The sequence below is a fragment of the Schistocerca cancellata genome, chromosome 3 (assembly GCF_023864275.1).
Source record: "Schistocerca cancellata isolate TAMUIC-IGC-003103 chromosome 3, iqSchCanc2.1, whole genome shotgun sequence".
In the NCBI taxonomy this organism is placed as follows: Eukaryota; Metazoa; Arthropoda; class Insecta; order Orthoptera; family Acrididae; genus Schistocerca; species Schistocerca cancellata.
The window spans coordinates 751,681,293-751,704,019 of NC_064628.1; the positions used below are offsets into that span (position 1 = coordinate 751,681,293).

A 22,727-nucleotide genomic window follows, 5' to 3' on the forward strand; every position below is an offset into this window, starting at 1 on the left:
AATGCTGTTCCTTCTGCTGATCAAGCCAAAATATAACACACAATGTACAGATCATCTTACTGGGAAAGCCAGTCGTTTTACACTCACAAATTCTCACTTTTCTTACTTTCCCAGATTTCCAGCTGTGCAGTGCCCATAACTTGTCAAGGTATCTGATTGTAAAATCTGGTGATTTTCTTTAATTGTTTCTGACACTACACAGGATTTCTTTTTTTAAAGAACACATAGAAGCACTTAGCTACAAAAAAAGACTGGTTTCATTTTTTATTAAAAAAACAACCAACTGATGTTACCAACTTATTAAAGAAACATTGCTCTTATACCAACTGTGGCCTTACATTAACAGGTACTTATATTTTTGTTGGCTGATGGTTAAGTCAGTTTGTTCTAGAGATGTTACTGGAAGGTAACTCCAAGATTTTCTGTAATAGTATGAATAATGAATAAATAAACAAATAATATACATATTCTGTGAATCATGCAGTACCAGGGTTGCCATAAGTTCTGGAAATCAGGGAATTTCAAACATCTCAGGAAAATTTGGAAAAAAAGAAAAACACTGGAAAATCTTGTTTTCGTCTCAGTAGATGAAATGGTTTGTTTACTGAGATGTCATGCATCGTCGCTGGGTGACACAACTGAGTACATGTACCACTTCCTACTCCCTCATTCTTGCTGCTTCTCCCCTTCCTACCACTCCCCTCAGCTTGCAGTCAGTGCTGCCACCACTTCTTGCCACTAGCCTAGCAGCTGCCAACAAGAGGCAGGGAGGCATGAGGAATGGTTTATTTGGATCTGATTCTCAGAGATTGTCGAAACAGCTGCTGGAGATGGTGGTCATGTGTGCATGAGTTGTATTTGAGTGATTATGTGAATATATGTGTTTGTTTGTGTGTGTGTGTGTGTGTGTGTGTGTGTGTGAGAGAGAGAGAGAGAGAGAGAGAGAGAGAGAGAGAGAGAGAGAGAGTGTGAGAGTGAGAGTGAGAGAGTGAGTGGTAGTGTGCGCGCGCTCGTTTTCTGGCAAAAGCTAAGACTCACAATTTAGTTGTGAAAGTGTGATTGTCTTTTCTGTGCCTGTTTGTGGCTCAGTGACCATCTCTACAGTGGGTTGCTACCTATCCTCATTAGTATAGATTCTCAGAGTATTTGCGCAAGTTATCTGTTGCATGGATTGATCACCACAGTCTCATTGCACCAACATGGTATCTGTGACACATGAATAGCCGGCCATATGAGTGGACTTCCATGATGGGACAAACCCACAGGCCATTTTTGTGGGTATGTTTAACAAATCCGGCCTGCCGATCTCAAGCCCACTTAGCACTTAGCTTCCCCACTAATGTGAAAGCCCTGCAAGCCTCACCGATCTGCCCTCAGGCCGGGTCTGTTTGTGTGTGGCATAATGCGGCTAGTTTTCCTGGTTTATCCAAGGTCCCAGGACAGTGGTGCTCCTTGACAGGCCAGAGGCCACAAGCGATGGGTTTCAGGAATTGCGAGTGTCTCACCACAAGTACATTGTTCAGTGCGGTGTGTTATAGACATTTAATTTGTTCTGGTACATTTTGGCACTTCGAAAATAACTTATATATTAGAAAGTATGGACAATAAAAAGAAGAAAATTGTGGCAGTCACTCGCTGTTTGTATGCTATGTACTCATTTATTTCTCAAAAGAAAAATCAGACAATATCTGTAAAATAATAGACACAGCGCCGTGGGTAATAACTGACAATAACTGAACATAGTAGAACCAATATTTTATTTGTGGTCACCTGTAGTACTGATTTACATAACTCTTCCCTGCCTTATATACTTCTTTCAAGGGGCCTACTGTTTTCTGAAGTTCTTTTTGAAATCAGTGAAGGTATGTTAAATCTGTATTGTAGCTCCAACGAAATGTGTATTTGTGTCACCAAATGTGTTTCCTTTTATTGAAGTAACAATAGTGGTCTTAATGAAACACATGTACCATTTGGCTTGCTTTCTCCCTCAAAATTTGTCTGGTATAAATGCAGAAACTTGTCGATCAGGGAAATACCATGGAATTTCACATGGGGAAGTTTGTGGCACTCCTGAGTACAATTGACTAATGGCCTATCTTAACAGATTGAACTGAAATCAGCATATCTTTTCACTTGTTACTGTTTAATAGATAAACGGCTGATACAGCTCATTACTTTTCATGATTGCTGAACATTTTATGCCACCGTCTTTCAGTGATGCATCATTGGTTTGAGTTATAGCCACACAGTTAATTGTCCCTTTAAACACACACACACACACACACACACACACACACACACACATACATTTCAGTACACTTGAAGCTCTTTAGTCACTATCAAAAATGTGTGTGTGTGTGTGTGTGTGTGTGTGTGTGTGTGTGTGTGTGTCTTTGTACTATCTTTTATCATTTAATAAATGGAGATAATTAGTGATATATGTTGTTCATATTGAAAGTTACAATCTGGTTAACTGCATTACTCCTAGCATAGTGTGTGCACAATTTTTGCATTACACCAGGAAAGTCATATGCTGTTTTTTGGATAATATGTCATGCTGAGTATAATCACATTGGTTAATTGTATGCCTAGAAGAATGTGATATCTTATGTAACGACCATTAAAAATGTACAGTAAAACCATGTATCTTTTCTGGATTTACAGCATTGGTAGATACAATTCAACTTGTTCAGTCTCTTCGCTCTTTTCTACCACCTCCACATATTGCTGTTAGCAGCTGGAAAAATGAAGACAAACACAGGTAGGCAGTACCTAACTTGCTTAATTGAGCTGCGTCCTGTCACTGACAAGGTTCCTAATGAGTGTGGCTTTTCTGTAAAATAAAAATTGGCAGTTGCCATCTTCTTTCAGGTTGTGGGCTAACGCTGTTCAATGTAGAATGCAGGACCATATTTAAACATGCTCTTTTTCAAAATGAAAGTGAAGATATCCTAGTTTGTTGTCCAAATAAGTACTAGGTGATGAACTTGTAAATGAATGAAATATGGCACCCCTTTGCAGTTTAAGTGGTACACTGCATTACAGGTATCTCCACAAGTCAGTTTTAGTATGGTTCATTATGATAAAGTATCAGGAAATGTGATGTTGGTGGCTAAACATCCTTTTGCATTGCTCCCTTGCTTGGGTTTGTTCTTGATTTATGTTTAGATCTGGTATATGTGCACCAAGTTCCTTCACTTCCAATGTAAACTATTTTCAGATGTTGCCCAATAAACTTACACTGAATTCATATTCTACTGTTTGCCAGCTAGCAGTATGCTACAGTTATTTACAAGACCTCGACCAAAATACACTCACAAAAAGGATATTGCTAGTAAAACACTTCTTCCCAAAAACACTATCACCAAACAAGGAAATTCTTAACAACTAAACATAATATAACATGTTTTCATGCACTTCTTTCTTTTAATCATTTATGAAACTGTCACTAGGTGCTGCTACTTATGTTACCCTACTGTAATCCACTCTAGTAAGACATTTATAAACTTAGTGGGCCCTTTCTACAGTGGATGGAACTGTGAATGACAAAGAAAAAAGATTTTCAGCACTATCAAAACATTAATATTAAATGTTGATCAATGGCGTATCAAAATATAATAGAGATATACAGAGACAGGGTTTGATAGAAAAGGTGCAGCAGCTCTGATTACACACTTTAATTGTGCGTAGCAGAACATGAAAATTGAGTGGAGGATGGTAGATGACCATTAGGCTCAAAGAACAGAGGCTTCAGGAGGCTACATTTAGCTAACCAAAATTTCAAGATGCAGCTGTAAGCACTCCCTAGAAGTACAATAATATTGCACAATTTTTCCTGATTTGCAATAATATTAAACATCTAGGGGTATGCAGTACTATTGAGACCATCAAGAACTTCCAAAATATTTTGCGTTTCCTGAAAACGCTGTGCTGTCTGTGGACAGTATTGATAATATCCCTGCCAGTCTCCCGCATGGTACAAACTGTGGATATCATTGTGTATTCACTGTTTGTTGTTGTTATGATGTAGAAAATAAGTTCAAAACAAGATGAAAAAGTATTGTGATTAGTGAGTAGCAAAGTGTATGAATGAATAACTGCTAGCATTGCAGGATGTTAGGGTAGACGAGTACAAAAAAGAAATTTTAAGAATTGATTGCATGATTTGTTGGGGAAAAAAAATTGCAGAAAAGCTAGGAAGGACAATATTTTTTGAAAAAAAAAAATCAGTGCACAATTACGAATAAATGTCCATATAGACATTTATGTGTGTGTTTACATTACCCACCCGGATCTAATAGTTTAGCACACATATTACTGCAAGACATGTTTCCACATCTGTGTACCAAATACTGTCAAGTGAAACTGCACGTGTAAATTTTAAGTTTTTGAAAGAATTGCTTGTAGCAAGGTATTCAAGTGCAATAGAAAAGCACTGACTTGTTGGAGTTACATCTCCCATTGAAATATTTTGACCATGGAATTAGAGTGTCAGCAAAATTTTAACCGGTAGGAGGAAGAGGGTGAAGTTTATTTTTTATGTAAATGAGTTGGTCAGGTTTGAGGCGCATCATGCCTCAGGAACTAAATTTTATAGGCTACACATAAAGCAATTATACCCCAGAGAACTGATGATTATCCACTCAGTATTTGTTACGTATACATTACTTTGATACTGTACTTAAAACAACAAACATAAGAATATACAGCAGTTGCTAAAACCATATTATTGTCTCACTGTGATCAGCCACTTAGTGCTACATCATACTCCAGATTCCAAATGTTTGGGGGGGGGGGGGGGGGGCAGGGGACAAAGTACCGAAGTGCACTCATTTTCAGTAATCTATCAAGCATTTTACCATCAACAGACAAATAGTGTTATGATAATCTTTTTGTTTTGTTCAACCTCAGTTCTCAACAAATTTTCGTGAGTGATCATTGACGCTCCTTGGCCCAATTACTCATCCCCCCTTTTTATCTGCTTGCAACAAAGTAGAGCAATTATCGCAGCAGCAGTGTTTTTGTAATCATCACTCCAATCCACACTATCACTGAACAGTGTGGGGAGAATGTCAATAATATTGCACAATGTTGTATACAGTATAAGTGACCATCTAGGGCGACTTTAAGGCTGGCTACTGGCTGTTCGAAAAACATCATTTGATAACAACAGTCCTACAAATGTGTACTGATGTTATTTAAATCCATGTGGGAAGTATTCGAAATTCATCCTGATAATTTAAATTCTGAATCCATTATTGAGACATACATTAGAGTGTATCTTTTGGTGCAGCTCCACCTCAGAACCTTTAACTACGAGCTGCATCTGAATACTGGTAAAGGCAGAAGGGGCCAGCAGAAATCATGAAACTAAAGTTTATCATGTTGTTGTTGTTGTTGTTGTTGTTGTTGTTGTGGTCTTAAGTCCTGAGACTGGTTTGATGTAGCTCTCCATGCTACTCTATCCTGTGCAAGCCTCTTCATCTCCCAGTACCTACTGCAACCTACATCCTTCTGAATCTGCTTAGTGTATTCATCTCTTGGCCTCCCTCTACGATTTTTACTCTCCACGCTGCCCTCCAGTACTAAATTCGTGATCCCTTGATGCCTCAGAACATGTCCTACCAATCGATCCCTTCTTCTTGTCAAGCTGTGCCACAAACTCCTCTTCTCCCCAATTCTATTCAATACCTCCTCATTAGTTATGTGATCCACCCATCTAATCTTCAGCATTCTTCTGTAGCACCACATTTCGAAAGCTTCTATTCTCTTCTTGTCTAAACTATTTATCGTCCATGTTTCACTTCCATACATGGCTACACTCCATACAAATACTTTCAGAAACGACTTCCTGACCCTTAAATCAATACTCGATGTTAACAAATTTCTCTTCTTCAGAAACGCTTTCCTTGCCATTGCCAGTCTACATTTTATATCCTCTCTACTTCTTCCATCATCAGTTATTTTGCTCCCCAAATAGCAAAACTCCTTCACTACTTTAAGTGTCTCATTTCCTAATCTAATACCCTCAGCATCACCGACTTAATTCGACTACATTCCATCATCCTCGTTTTGCTTTTGTTGGTGTTCATCTTATACCCTCCTTTCAAGACACTGTCCATTCCGTTCAACTGCTCTTCCAAGTCCTTTGCTGTCTCTGACAGAATTACAATGTCATCGGCGAACCTCAAAGTTTTTATTTCTTCTCCATGGATTTTAATACCTACTCCAAACTTTTCTTTCGTTTCTTTACTGCTTGCTCAATATACAGACTGAATAGCATCGGGGATAGGCTACAACCCTGTTTCACTCCCTTCCCAACCACTGCTTCCCTTTCATGTCCCTCGACTCTTATAACTGCCATCTGCTTTCTGTGCAAATTGTAAATAACCTTTTGCTCCCTGTATTTTACCCCTGCCACCTTCAGAATTTGAAAGAGAGTATTCCAGTCAACATTGTCAAAAGCTTTCTCTAAGTCTACAAACGCTAGAAACGTATGTTTGCCTTTCCTTAATCTTTCTTCTAAGATAAGTCGTAGGGTTAGTATTGCCTCACGTGTTCCAACATTTCTACGGAATCCAAACTGATCTTCCCCGAGGTCGGCTTCTACTAGTTTTTCCATTCGTCTGTAAAGAATTCGCATTAGTATTTTGAAGCTGTGACTAATTAAACTGATAGTTCGGTAAATTTCACATCTATCAACACCTGCTTTCTTTGGGATTCGAATTATTATATTCTTCATGAAGTCTGAGGGTATTTCGCCTGTCTCATACATCTTGCTCGCCAGATGGTAGAGTTTTGTCAGTACTGGGTCTCCCAAGGCTGTCAGTAGTTCTAATGGAATGTTGTCTACTCCCGGGGCCTTGTTTCGACTGAGGTCTTTCAGTGTTCTGTCGAACTCTTCACGCAGTATCATATCTCCCATTTCATCTCCATCTACACCCTCTTCCACTTCCATGATATTGTCCTCAAGAACATCGCCCCTGTATAGACCCTCTATATACTCCTTCCACCTTTCTGCTTTCCCTTCTTTGCTTAGAACTGGGTTTCCATCTGAGCTCTTGATATTCATGCAAGTGGTTCTCTTTTCTCCAAAGTTATCTTTAATTTTCCTGTAGGCAGTATCTATCTTACCCCTAGTGAGATAAGCCTCTGCATCCTTACATTTGTCCTCTAGCCATCCCTGCTTAGCCTTTTTGCACTTCCTGCCGATCTCATTTTTGAGACGTTTGTATTCCTTTTTGCCTGCTTCACTTACTGCATTTTTGTATTTTCTTCTTTCATCAATTAAATTCAGTATCTCTTCTGTTACCCAAGGATTTCTACTAGCCCTCGTCTTTTTACCTACTTGATCCTCTGCTGCCTTCACTATTTCATTCCTCAAAGCTACCCATTCTTCTTCTACTGTATTTCTTTCCCCCATTCCTGTCAATTGTTCCCTTATGCTCTCCCTGAAACACTGTACAACATCTGGTTCTTTCAGTTTATCCAGGTCCCATCTCCTTAAATTCACACCTTTTTGCAGTTTCTTCAGTTTTAATCTACAGTTCATAACCAATAGATTGTGGTCAGAGTCCACATCTGCCCCTGGAAATGTCTTACAATTTAAAATCTGGTTCCTAAATCTCTGTCTTACCATTATATAATCTATCTGAAACCTTTTAGTATCTCCAGGGTTCCTCCATGTATCTTCTTTCATGATTCTTGAACCAAGTGTTAGCTATGATTAAGTTATGCTCTGTGCAAAATTCTACCAGGCGGCTTCCTCTTTCATTTCTTAACCCCAATTCATATTCACCTCCTACGTTTCCTTCTCTCCCTTTTCCTACACTCGAATTCCAGTCACCCATGACTATTAAATTTTCATCTCCCTTCACTACCTGAATAATTTCTTTTATCTCACCATACATTTCATCAACTTCTTCATCATCTGCAGAGCTAGTTGGCATATAAACTTGTATTACTGTGGCAGCTATGGGCTTCGTGTCTATCTTGGCCACAATAATGCGTTCACTATGCTGTTTGTAGTAGCTTACCCGCACTCCTGTTTTTTTATTCATTATTAAACCTACTCCTGCATTACCCCTATTTGATTTTGTATTTATAACCCTGTATTCACCTGACCAAAAGTCTTGTTCCTCCTGCCACCGAACTTCACTAATTCCCACTATATCTAACTTTAACCTATCCATTTCCCTTTTTAAATATTCTAACCTACCTACCTGATTCAGGGATCTGACATTCCACGCTCTGATCCGTAGAACGCCAGTTTTCTTTCTCCTGATAACGATGTCCTCCTGAGTAGTCCCCACCCGGAGATCCGAATGGGGGACTATTTTACCTCTGGGATATTTTACCCAAGAGGACGCCATCATCATTTAATCATACAGTAAAGCTGCATGACCTCGGGAAAAATTACGGCTGTAGTTTCCCTTTGCTTTCAGCCGTTCGCAGTACCAAAACAGCAAGGCCGTTTTGGTTATTGTTACTGGGCCAGATCAGTCAATCATCCAGACTGTTGCCCCTGCAACTACTGGAAAGGCTGCTGCCCCTCTTCAGGAACCACATGTTTGTCTGGCCTCTCAACAGATACCCCTCCATTGTGGTTGCACCTACGGTACAGCTATCTGTATCATTGATGCACGCAAGCCTCCCCACCAACGGCAAGGTCCATGGTTCATGGGGGGAGAAGTTTATCATTGCCATTGATAATTGATGCTGAAACAAATACTAACAAAGAGATAGAGGGGCTGGCCAGTACTTACCTCAGCTCAGTACAGCCGATAGATACACATAAAACAGAACCAAAGATCTTTGGCTTCCCTCTGACAACCATGCCTCCATCCTTGCTACCCTCCCTGTTTTCCTTTCCCTGTTGCTTCATAACCTGGGTTGTGAGTAACTGAATCTCCTTTCCCTTCTTCCCTTTCTTTCCCCTCTCTCCTCCCCGATGAAGGAACATTTGTTCCGAAAGCTAGGAACATAAATTTTCGGTTCTGTTTTATATGTATCTGTCGGCTGTACTGAGCTGAGGTAAGTACTGGCCAGCCCCTCTATCTCTTTGTTAGTATTTGTTTCACATCTTTATATGAGATTTTCCATTAATCATAATTGATGCTGATGCTGACAGAGTGCATCAGATATACAGCTATTACTTATTTGCCTAAAAGTCTGTGAAATGGTAGAAGAAACTTTTTCCTATTTGTTGTGTTCATGGTCAAATAGCTTTATTTTCTGTAAAGAGACTGGAGGCAGAGAAGTGTCATTGATTTTAGGTTTTATGCTCATAGGATATGTAAGAAAAAGAATGAGGAATGGCTGAAAGCAAAATTCCAAGAGACAGAAGAACTAAAGAAACAGAGTTAGACAAGGAAATTATGTCATGAAATAGGAAAGACGAGGAAAAATTTCCAAGCAACACAAAATGCCTTTAAAAATACATATGGTAAGACCAAAAAATATTGCAGAGTTGAGCAGAATATTTTGAAGATATGCTCAGTGCCAACTCAGACCAGGTTCAAGACATTTACAAGAACAGGAGGAGGATATAGAGGGAGAAAAGGGAAGTAGTGAATAGATCAACTATGCAAGAAATGGAGTCAATGATATGTAAATTGATAAATAACTGTGCACTTGGCGAAGATGGGATAGTGTCAGAAGTTATAAAAATATATAAATACCTGTGCTAATAGATAATATATGGGAAAATGAAAGGATACCAGAAAACTGGAGTAATGTACACTTTATATTAGAAAGGAGAAGAATTAGCTATTAAAAATTTCAGAGCCATAACTGTAGTGAATATAGCGTGCAAGATATTTCCACTGTGCTGAACGAAAGGATAAAAATGTGCACTGAAAGTATCCACACACAACGCAAGTGTAATTTAAAATTTTCCCGGCAAACTAAATATTCAAAAAGATTTCGGGCTTGCAGCCGGTCGTCGTTTGCTTCCATCCATGATATTTCCACTGGACAACTGCTAGCCATCCTCAGGTGAGCCATCGAAGACTGACGAAGACGCCCTCCGTTACGCAATATATAGCATGCAGCGAGTATTCCGTGGATGCGTCAAAATCATATTAACAGACGAACCAAACCACCCGCCAGCAGCGCCCTCGCTGGTGGAACTGCAGAACTCAGCTGTCTTCAACGTTGTCAATTGCCACACCCATCTTAGGTGCAGAGCATTAGAGATGATGGAGTTCCACGCATTATCTAGCTGGTAGCCATTGTCACGGTTCATAAGATTGTCTGTCATGCGAATTTCCACTGATTCTTTTATGACAGAGTCCCAAAAGGATGGTGCTGTGGCCAAAATTGTTGTCTTGTCATACTCCATTGAGTGTCCAGTGGAAATGAAATGCTCAGCAATTGCAGACTTGCTAGGTTGCAAAAGGCGAGTACAGTGTTGATGTTAAGTGCAACGTTCTTCTACTGTTCGCAATGTTTGTCCTATATATGGCATGCCACACTGACAAGGTATTTTATAAATTCCCGCCTTCCGCAATACCAGATCATCTTTCACTGATCCCAGCAGGTCGGAAATCTTCGATGGTGGACAGAAAATCACTTCCACTTCGAAACTGTGGAGGATTCTTGCAATTTTGAAGGAAATGTTGCCAACAAAGGAAAGAAAAGCTAAAGATTTAGTAGGTGTGCTCTCTTCTTTCTCCACTCCCTGTTTCTTTGGCTTAATTGCAAGTGCCTTGCTAATTTGCCTTGTAGAATATCCATTCTCTTTGAAAACCCTCTTCAGGTGGGCAAGCTCTTCAGGCAAACTATCTGCATCTGACACTACATGAGCTCTGTGTACCAGTGTTTTAAGTACACTCATTGTTTGCGATGGGTGATGGCAGTTGGACGAATTTAAATACAAATCAGTATGTGTGGCCTTTCAATAAACTGAATACCCCAGAGAGCCATCAGTCTTCTGTCTAACTAGCACATCCAAGAAAGGTAGGCAACCATTTTTCTCTAATTCCGTGGTAAACCAAATGTTCTCATGAATGGAGTTGAGGTGATCTAAAAACTCCATTAATTTTTCTTCTCCATGAGGCCACACTACGAAAGAGTCATCCACGTACCTCCAAAAAACAGTTGGTTTGAGGGCTGCTGATTCAAGTGCTCTCTCCTCAAAATCATCCATAAAAAGGTTGGCCACCAAGGGAGACAAGTGGCTACCCATGGCAACGCCGTCAGTCTGTTGAAAATATTCTTGGTTGAACATAAAATATGTTGAGGAGAGGGCGTGGCGAAACAGAGCAGTGATTCCCACCTGAAACTTATTGCCAATCAGTGCCAGGGAGTCTGCGAGGGGTACCCTTGTATAAAGAGACACCACGTCAAAACTAACTAAAAGATCAGAAGTACTTAGGCGTAGAGCCCCCAGTCTGTTGATAAAATTGGCCGAGTTTCGTACGTGGTGTGGACATTTGCCTACAAATGGACTCAGCAAGGATGCAAGATGTTTGGCTAAATCGTACGTGGGGGCACCAATATTGCTCACTATTGGCCATAAGGGTAGTCTGTCTTTATGTAACTTTGGAAGGCCATAGAATCTTGGGGGTACACTGCCATGAGGTCTGAAGTGTTTGATCATCTCTGGAGGCAACAAGGAAGAATTCAGGAGTGTAGATGTCTTCCGTTGCACACGTCCTGTCGGATCGTTATCAATCTTCCTGTAGGCAGAATCACTTAGTAGACTGTCATCTTATCCACATACAAACTGCAAGGTAACAGTACAGTTAAACTGGCTTTATTGGCCTTCAGTACCACAACGTCCTCCGCAGAAAGGGCTGCACTGCGAAATCTCCAAGAAGATCCTGACGTTGTAGTACTGAAGGCCGATAAAGGCAGTTTAACTGTACTGTTACCTCGCAGTTTGTATGTGAATAAGATGTACAGTCTACATTCTGCCTACAGGAAGATTGATAACAATCCTACAGGACGTGTGCTACGGAAGACATCTACACTCCTGAATTCTTCCTTGTTGCCTCCAGAAACGATCAACCGCTTAAGATCTCATGGCAGCATACCCCCAAGACTCTATGGCCTTCCAAAGTTACATAAAGACAGACTACCCTTATGGCCAATAGTGAGCAATATTGGTGCCCCTACTTACGATTTAGCCAAACATATTGCATCCTTGCTGAGGCCATTTGTAGGCTAATGTCCACACCACATACGAAACTCGGCTGATTTTATCAATAGACTGGGGGCTCTCCGCCTAAGTACTTCTGATCTTTTAGTTAGTTTTGACGTGGTGTCTCTTTTTACAAGGGTACCCTTCGCAGACTCCCTGGCACTGATTGGCAAGTTTCAGGTGGGAGTCACTGCTTTGTTTCACCATGCGCTGTCCTCAACATATTTTATGTTCAACCAAGAATATTTTGAACAGACTGACGGCGTCACCATGGGTAGCCCTTTGTCTCCCTTGGTGGCCAACCTTTTCATGGAGGATTTTGAGGAGAGAGCACTTTAATCAACAGCCCTCAAATCAACTGTTTTTGGGGGTACGTGGATGACACTTTCGTAGTGTGGCCTCATGGAGAAGAAAAATTAATGGAGTTTTTAGATCACCTCAGCTCCATTCATAAGAACATTTGGTTTACCATGGAATTAGAGAAAAATGGTTGCCTACCTTTCTTGGATGTGCTAGTTAGACAGAAGACTGATGGCTCTCTGGGGCATTCAGTTTATTGAAAGGCCACACATACTGATTTGTATTTAAATTCGTCCAACTGCCATCACCCATCGCAAACAATGAGTGTACTTAAAACACTGGTACACAGAGCTCATGTAGTGTCAGATGCAGAATGTTTGCCTGCAGAGCTTGCCCGCCTGAAAAGGGTTTTCAAAGAGAATGGATATTCTACAAGGCAAATTAGCCAAGGCACTTGCAATTAAGCCAAAGAAACAGGGAGTGGAGAAAGAAGAGAGCACACCTACTAAATCTTTAGCTTTTCTTTCCTTTGTTGGCAACATTTCTTTCAAAATTGCAAGAATCCTCCACGGTTTCGAAGTGAAAATGATTTTCCGTCCACCATTGATGATTTCCGACCTGCTGGGATCAGTGAAAGATGATCTGGTATTGCGGAAGGCGGGAATTTGTAAAATACCTTGTCAGTGTGGCACGTCATATGTAGGACAAACATTGCGAACAGTAGAAGAACGTTGCACTGAACATCAACACTGTACTCGCCATTTGCAACCTAGCAAGTCTGCAATTGCTGAGCGTTTCATTTCCACTGGACACTCAATGGAGTATGACAAGACAACAATTTTGGCCACAGCACCATCCTTTTGGGACTCTGTCATAAAAGAATCAGTGGAAATTCGCATGACAGACAATCTTATGAACCGTGACAATGGCTACCAGCTATATAATGCGTGGAACCCCATCATTTCTAAGATCTGCTCCAGACGAAGACGTCAGAGTACTCCGATGGCCGCAGCAATTGATAACGTCGAAGACAGCTGAGTTCTGCAGTAACACCAGCGAGGGCACTGCTGGCGGGCGGTGTGGTTCGTCTGTTAATATGATTTTGACGCATGCGCAGAATACTCGCTACACGCTATATATTGTGGAACGGAGGGCGTCTTTGTCAGTCTTCGATGGCTCACCTGAGGATGGCTGGCAGTTGTCCAGTCGAAATATCGTGGATGGAAGCTAACAACAACTGGCTGCAAGCCTGAAATCTTTTTGAATAACACAAGTGTTTCTAGCCAAATAGAAGCACTTCTTACTAGCTGTTTGTTACTAGACAATGGAAAATTTTTATGTATGTGACATGAGATATCCATTTCTGTTTGTTAAATTTAAACAAGGTCTACTTTGTATAAAACACTAAAAGAATTGGGCATTTGAGACAAGCTAAGAAAGTTAGTTGTGTTAACAATGAGGGACACGAAGGTGAGAGCATTGTCCAACAGCTTTAACGAAATAGCTTGATAACAACAGTCGTATTCAAAATTCATCCTGCTCTCTCTTTTAACTTAACACTGCATAATATGATACAAAAAATATCTACATCTACATGGATACTCTTCAAATCACATTTAAATGACTGGCAGAAGGTTCATCGAAATAGGTATAGTAATGATGAAATCCAGTCAGATATGTGCATATGCAAATGATATTACAATTGTGGCAAGAGATGGAAAGACAATTAAAGAAAGATATGGAATAATGGATGCAGGAGGAGCAAATTTGGACTCACTGTAATTGAAAGCAAAGCAAAACAAAATATGTGCTACTGTTCAGTTCTAAGGATAGAAGAAAACAGAAGGCCCCTAATGGATGTTTTAAACCTGTCAGCAGCTTCCACTATCTAGGTGTCCTTTTAAACAGCATCAGAGAAAGAATATAAGCAGGAAATAGTGTGTATTATGCAGACTTACAGTTACTTAAGAATTCTCAGATTACAAGAACAATCAAGTTAAGAATATACTATTCCTTTGTATGACAAACTGTTATGTCTGTGTCAGAAACGTGAATGGTGACAGAAGCAGATACAAACAACCTATGGGCATTTGAAAGACAAAGCCTGCAAAACATATGTGGGCCTGTGTGAGAGGCAGAGGACTGGAGAGAAGCTACTGGGTGGTTATAACTAAAGTGCAGCTATTCACGGAGATCCATTATGGGCTGTGATTATCATATGGCAGCAATGCTTGGTAGATATTCTAATGTGTTAATGCAGAACCGATTTACAATGGAAAAAAATTAGTCCCAAATTTGGCCACCAGGTACAAACCTGGCACAGTGAATGCAAGAAAGATGTGTAGGAACATTCCCATGGGAATGGGATGTGGGCAGAAAAATTCAAACAAGTAAGAAAGACATAATCTTGATTTTATTATTAACCCTTTTGGTTCCACGTGATTTTCAAGGTATCAGCTGAAAAGTGCCAGCCGATTTTGTAGTGAATTGCAGAAGTTTGTTAAACTTGCCATAAAATCTGAACCGTGTCTTGTAGAACTGTAATTTTTTTTTCTTCTATAGCTAGTACCTTCAGCTACAGGAATATGAGCAGAGTACACCATTAGGTCTCATACTTCTAAGGAAAACAATATTTGTATTAGAGTTTTTGCACGGGAAAAATCAAGACTTTGGTTTTAAGTCATATTTAGCCACATGTAATATAATTGAACTTAAAATCTGCGTTCATGCTATTAATCTACATAGTATTCTGAACAATATAACAACTGTTTGTGTGTTCCTTTCACATATTTTAGAAAATAATGCACCCAGAAAAACTGATGCGAGAAATGGGCAAAACATCTATAATTTTGCCACTAGTTCCAACAGAAAATAACATAATACCAATCAAGTTTTAGGATCATTTATTGACACATAAATGTTGACCAACACATTTGGGATGTAATTCCTTCTTACAGAGTACACACATTATTCTTGATCGTCACGTCGAATCTTTTGTAGAGCACACAACACAGACTCGCTCCTTCTTTCCCGGTAGCATTTCTACCCTCACTGTGAGTGTGTGTGTGTGTGTGTGTGGGGGGGGGGGGGGGGGTTGCATTTGCACTTGATGTAGTGGGTGCTACGTTTTGTAACTTGAACCACTCCTGGGACAACGTGCAGATGATTTTGCTGTTGAATTTCAGACGTGTGAGTGGTTTCTCAGACGAAGATAGATTTTCTTTATAAAGAATGTAAGCATCTTCCTCCATATTGTGCCAGTGAGGAAGGTTCCCATGGAATACTGTTTTTCCACTACCGGAATTGACGTTAAGAAATTGTCACAGAAAATGTGGTACCCCTTGTTCATGTAATTACCAAGAGCAAGTAATTTTGTAATAACTACATAGCCTAATTCGAGCTCTCTTACCTCCACTGTGTCAGCTTCACATCTTGCTCGATGGTACACATAAAATTCAAGGCAGTAGTTCACCACAGAATCACATAGCATCCAGAACTTTACACCCCATCTGTGGTGATGTTTATTAGGGAGATACTGGATGAGTTGAGAATGAGTTTTAGAGCCAGCAATGCTTTCGTTAACACTCAGCTGTTGATGAGATGTATAATGGTGACGAAACACATTATTGGCAATGTTCAGCATAATATCAAACTTTGCAGTGGGGTCATACGCTGGATGACCAGGAGGGTGCAATTTTGTATTGTCTGTCAAGTGGAAAAATTTTAGGAGCAACTGAAATCTGTTACGCGAAAACATTCGGGAAAACCAAAAATTATTGGTTCCTTTATGAGTCCCATATTTAGTTTTACTGCCACAAAAGCATTCATTTCTGGAACTGAGGTAGGATACCACTTTCTCACACGAGAGTTCACTGATAAGTTTACATTTGCTTTGAGAAATTGTTGAGCATATCAGTTTGTTTCTGTTGTGATTATCGTAAACATTTCCAATTGGCATAGCATTTATTGGTACCTGTTTGGGGCCTGGTAATTCCGAAAACGTGAAGCGGTGAGGAGCAGGATTGTCCAACTCATCAGTTCCAGTTTCAGCAAACGTGTCACTGGGCGCAGTCAATTCTTCAACATCGTCTTCATCGCTGCTGGGTGCAGATTCGGCTATTGATGACTCACATGATGAGATATCACCACTGGACCACTCATAGATCGATCCACTGTCTGAAAAACCTGCAAAATCGTTCTCACTTTCACTACTTTCCGTGGTATACATCGCACGAAAATGAGACTTCTTCCTTGGCAACGCTATAGTACCTTCGAAATGAATGAAAAACAACCTTGTTTTTGGAACTCGAAAATATCGATTATTGGCATCGACAATCGAAACAAAGTACTTGATGACTATCTTTCGACCTGTGTTTGTCTGGACGACATCAGTATACCACGATCTGTGCCTTGGTTTGAAAGAAAAGTGCATGTGAATGGCAGTATGATTAGATCGTACACGGCACTTTTCACACGTACGGCATGATCCAATTAAATCGTATTTGGCACTAAAAGGGTTAACTTCCATTTACACAATTATATACTTAACATGGTGTCTGTTCTTTCAGACATGTCCAAAAGAACGGACACCATGTAAGTATACAGGGTGGTCCATTGATAGTGACTGAGCCAAATATCTCACAAAATAAGCATCAAACGAAAAAAATTACAAAGAACAAAACTCGTCTAGCTTGAAGAGGGAAACCAGATGGTGCTATGGCCCGCTAGATGGCTCTGCAATAGGTCAAACGGATATCAACAGCGTTCTTTTTTTTTTTTTTTTTTTTTTTTTTTTTTTTTTTTTTTTTAATAGGAACCCCCATTTTTTATTACAAATTCGTGTAGTACATAAAGAAATATGAATGTTTTAGTTGGACCACTTTTTTCGCTTTGTGATAGATGGCACTGTAATAGTCACAAACGTATAAGTACGTGGTATCACGTAACATTCCACCAGTGCGGACAATATTTGCTTCATGATACATTGCCTGTGTTAAAATGGACCGTTTACCAATTGCGGAGAAGGTCGATATCGTGCTGATGTATGGCTATTGTGATCAGAATGCCCAAAGGGTGTGTGCTATGTATGCTGTTCGTTACCGTGGACAAAATAATCCGAGTGTCTGGACTGCTCGCCAGACGGTTGCGTTATTTAAGGAAACAGGAAGTGTTCAGCCACATGTGAAACGTCAACCACGACCTGCAACAAATGATGATGACCAAGTAGGTGTTTTAGCTGCTGACGCAGCTAATCCGCACATCAGTAGCAGACAAACTGTGCGAGAATCGGGAATCTCAAAAATGTCGGTGTTGAGAATGCTACAGCAACATCGATTGCACCCGTACCATATTTCTATGCACCAGGAATTGCGTGGCGATGACTTTGAACATCGTGTACAGTTCTGCCACTGGGCACAAGAGAAATTACGGGACGATGACAGATTTTTTGCACATGTTCTATTTAGCGACGAAGTATCATTCACCAACAGCGGTAACGTGAACCGGCATAATATGCACTATTGGGCAACGGAAAATCCACGATGGCTGCAACAAGTGGAACATCGGCGACCGTGGCATGTTAATGTATGGTGCGGCATTATAAGAGGAAGGATAATTGCACCCATTTTATCAGTGGCAATCTAAATGGTGCAATGTATGCTGATTTCCTACGTAATGTTCTACCAATGTTACTACAAGATGTTTCACTGCATGATGGAATGGCGATGTACTTCCAACGTGATGGATGTCCGGCACATAGCTCGCTTACGGTTGAAGCGGTATTGCATAGCATATTTCATGACAGGTGGATTGGTCGTCGAAGCTCCATACCATGGCCCACACGTTCACTGGATCTGATGTCCCCGGATTTCTTTCTGTGGGGAAAGTTGAAGGATATTTGCTATCGTGATCCACCGACAATGCCTGACAACATGCGTCAGTGCACTGTCAACGCATGTGCGAACATTACGGAAGGCAAACTACTCACTGTTGAGAGGAATGTCGTCACACGTATTGCCAAATTCATTGAGGTTGACGGACATCATTTTGAGCATTTACTGCATTAATGTGGTATTTATAAGTAATCACACTGTAACAGCATGCGTTCTCAGAAATGATAAGTTCACAAAGGTACATGTATCACATTGGAACAACTAAAATAAAATGTTCAAGCATACCTACGTTCTGTATTTTAATTTAAAAAACCTGTTACCAACATCCAGACATCGTAGTACAGTTGACAGGTCCTATAGATGTATTCTCTTAAAAAAAAAGAACAGACCAAGAATAGAAGTGCTTATGAATCCACACCAACATCCAGACATCGTAGTACAGTTGACAGGTCCTATAGGTGTATTCTCTTAAAAAAAAAAAAAGAACAGACCGAGAATAGAGGTGCTTATGAATCCACACCAGACAGTCACTTACAGTGACTGGTAACTGCAATGGCTCTTCATGCACAATATGTGGTTTAACAGTATCCTGAAGTCTCAGTTCTGTGTATTCATTGCACCCTGTAGTGTAAAATGTGCCTTGTCATTCCATAAAATTTTGTCCAGCCACATGTCATCAACTTCAATGAGTGTTGCTTGCAGCTCATGAGGTTTCAGTTACTGCACTGTCCGGATCCTCTACAGGTGCTAGTATAAAATACACTGCAAAACTTTGCATACTGTTGACCATGAGACTACCTGGGGCACATGCTGCATGGTCAAATACAGAAACAGCAACCTCACAAATAACAGGACGCCTTCCAGGTGCCACATCAAGCTCACCTGTGCTTTCAAATTTCATTATCACCTGCTTTAAAACATTCAATGACATCTGGTCTCTCCTCGGATCTTTCAGTCAGCTCTCCTCAGAACTTTCAGTTGGCAGTACACTCTCAGTGCAGCACTGAAATTGCTTTGATTTCACTATAATTACATTTAATGGACATGTGCTCATCTTTTATTTACCAATGTAAACTTGTTTTTACTGAATATGACCTGCTCCCACGATTATTTATTGATCTATTACAAGATGGTAATTTTACATCTGGCATTTCATGAGGAGCCAATATTTTTCTTAATTTATGGCCAACTTTGAGCTTGACAACATGTTAAGTGTCCTGCAATATATGTTAAAGACACAAAATCAAATACTTGAAAATGACTTAAAAGGCCAAATCCTGGGTTTTACCGAAATAAACAATAAAACAATCGAATGGTGGTGTGTTCCTTTAAAAAATATTGTATGACAGTTGCTCAGCAACATCAAAAACTGTTCACATAAAACAATGTGACTATGAATCCGTGGCCTATAGTCTCGATAGGTATAATGTTCACTCAGATTATGGCTTGTCAAATAACATTGTGGCTGTCATCCCGTCGTACAAACAGTGTACGGTATCAGATTTGCACTAGTGTCCACAATTAGAACACTCTGTTTCCATTGTAAATCGGTTAAGTATTAATGCAGTAGCATATCTACCAGCTTTCACAGCCATATGATAATTACAGCCATATTGAACCTCCATGAGTAGCTGCACTTTAACTGTAACCATCTGGTACAAGCATGAAATACAAGAGCTTATACAAGGTAACATACAGTAAATTTTATCAAATTTCAAAGAGCATGCTGATTAGGACATGTGGAGAGGATGGCAAATGACAGGACAACCAAACGAATAATGGAAGGGCGAGTGTACTGCACCAGAAGGAAGGACCAACCCGGAGCTAGATGGCCGACAGTATATGGCCAGTCTTATCAAGACAGAGATCTGATGGTGGAAAAGAAAAGTGAAGAAGAGAGATATTTGGAGGCAGATTGTTAAGAAGACCAGCACCCGTCAGGACTGAAGTACCGAAGAAGAAGAAGAAGAAGAAGAAGAAGAAGAAGAAGAAGAAGACTTTATGTAGTGGTGAAGAAATTCTATGAAATCACTGTAAAATCTGTTATGATCAAGGGAAGAAAGACTGATAAGACTGTGACAGAAGGCAGTGTAGGGAATGCGACCTTGGTCCTTGTGTACCATGGTGTCTCAAGAATGTCAGATAAAAATAAATATTATGTCTGTCTGAAATATTTATTTGTGTGTTTCTTTTTTGTGACTTAAGACTGAATAACAGTCCTTTGCCTGATTTGAAGAAAACAAAGCTTTTTCTATTTACAATTTTCGTTGTCACTTGTTATAATATTGCTAAATCTGTATTGTATCTATTTCTCCTCTTGTAAGTGCTACAACAAACAAATCCATATATCTTCTTTAATTTAGTAATACTGTATAATACTGGCCACATATTAAACCAGATGTAGAATTCAGCTCATTTTCCATCAACAAACTCTCATTTTAGAAATGTTGTTCAACCCTTAAAGAGCCCCTTTCCTCTTTCACCAAGTGCCTGCTCTGCATCCCTGAGGCACCAGTTAAATACAGGGTGACAATTATTGAACTATATGGGAAAAAAGTAAATTAGTTACAAACTATGGTGTGCAACACTTTATTCAACATCTAAACTTCACTACAGATGTCTGGATTTAGGTTATGACATGTTCGATTTTTATTGTTTTATTGTTTATTGTTTATTCGAGTATAGATTTAAGTGTCAGGAAGTCATTTCTGAAAGTATTTGTATGGAGTGTAGCCTTGTATGGAAGTGAAACATGGACAGTAAATAGTTTGGACAAGAAGAGAATAGAAGCTTTCGAAATGTGGTGCTACAGGAGAATGCTGAAGATTAGATGGGTAGATCACATAACTAATGAGGAAGTATTGAATAGAATTGGGGAGAAGAGAAGTTTGTGGCACAACTTGACCAGAAGAAGGGATTGGTTGGTAGGACATGTTCTGAGGCATCAAGGGATCACCAATTTAGTATTGGAGGGCAGCGTGGAGGGTAAAAATCGTAGGGGGAGACCAAGAGATGAATACACTAAGCAGATTCAGAAGGATGTAGGTTGCAGTAGGTACTGGGAGATGAAGAAACTTGCACAGGATAGAGTAGCATGGAGAGCTGCATCAAACCAGTCTCAGGACTGAAGACCACAACAACAATAACATGTTCGATCTACCTGCCATAATTGGCGATGATGTGGCACAAATGAATAGCGAAATTCTGCATTACTTGCTGAAGTGTTGGAACGTCGGTGCTGTTTTCGGCTCAGCAATGCCTTTGGTGTTATTGCTATACATCTTGTCGTTAATATAGCCCCACAAAAAGGAGTGGTGTGTGTTCAGATCCAGAGAATATGGCGGCCAATCGAGGCCCATGCCAGTGGCCTCTGGATACCCCAGAGCCAGAACATAGCCCCCAAAGTGCTCCTCCAGAACATCAAATGCTCTCCTGCTTTGATGGAGTCTAGCTCCGCCTTGCATGCCATCGAGGAATATCGTACAGATTATTTCGTGAGTGGACATTGCACACCACACAGTCACACATTGAGGGTGAAGAGACTTCTTGATCGTGAAATGCAGATTCTCAGTCCCCCCAAATGCGCTGATTTTGCTTATTGACAAAACCATCCAAATGAAAGTGAGTGTTGTCGCTAAACCATACATGCATTCACATACTAATTCCCATCATCCTCCATGTCCAACCATGCAGTTTGAACATCCTAACACAAACCGTTCAGAAGTTATGATGATTTTATTCCATATAGTTCAATAAATGTCACCCTGTATATTTGGTGCTACCTCTTCATTTTACATCAATAATTTTCAAACCAGATGCTGATGTCAGTGGAGTCTTTTTATATACAGCAATTAGGGGAAAAAAGGTAATTGATGAGAAGCAAGAGAAGTACACAAAGAGTAAAACTGCACTGAAGTGACTTAAATAAGCCAAGTGTGACTGCAGAACTACGTTTTCCATGTGCCTGAAAAAACCTAATAAATGGTGTGTGTGACCAGGTTTGACGTATGGCAATGCAATATGTGATGGAAAAACAAAAACTATTTGAAAACTGTTGATTGCTCATAGGGCACTGGAGAGACGCATGTTGGGAATTATTAGCATTGATGAGAAAATAAACAAATAGATCAGGGAAGAAACAGAAGCGGAAGATGCGATTGTTACTGAAATGAAAATGAAATGGAAGTGATCAAGACATGTAGCCAGGCAAATGGATTCTAGCTCGATTCAGAACGTTGTTTGCTGTATTCCAAGAGTTAAGGAAGAAAAGAGATGACGACATATTGGAAGATGTGTAGATGACATTAGGTAACATGCAGGAGCGGAATGAAGGTACATTGGTATAGACCATAATGCATGGGAAAGTTTAAATATTCAGTAGTGGATGTCAA

General features: G+C 40.0%; 1 protein-coding gene across 2 annotated transcripts in view; it reads left to right on the forward strand.

Annotated features, from left to right (window-relative positions):
* LOC126175777 (uncharacterized) overlaps positions 1 to 22,727 on the forward strand; it is a 108,585-nt gene that overhangs the window by 80,283 nt on the left and 5,575 nt on the right. For both annotated transcript variants that reach the window (XM_049922751.1, XM_049922750.1), the window contains exon 8: positions 2,665 to 2,761. In XM_049922751.1, the coding sequence (XP_049778708.1) occupies positions 2,665 to 2,761 (97 nt within the window). The remainder of the gene's footprint in view (positions 1 to 2,664; positions 2,762 to 22,727) is intronic.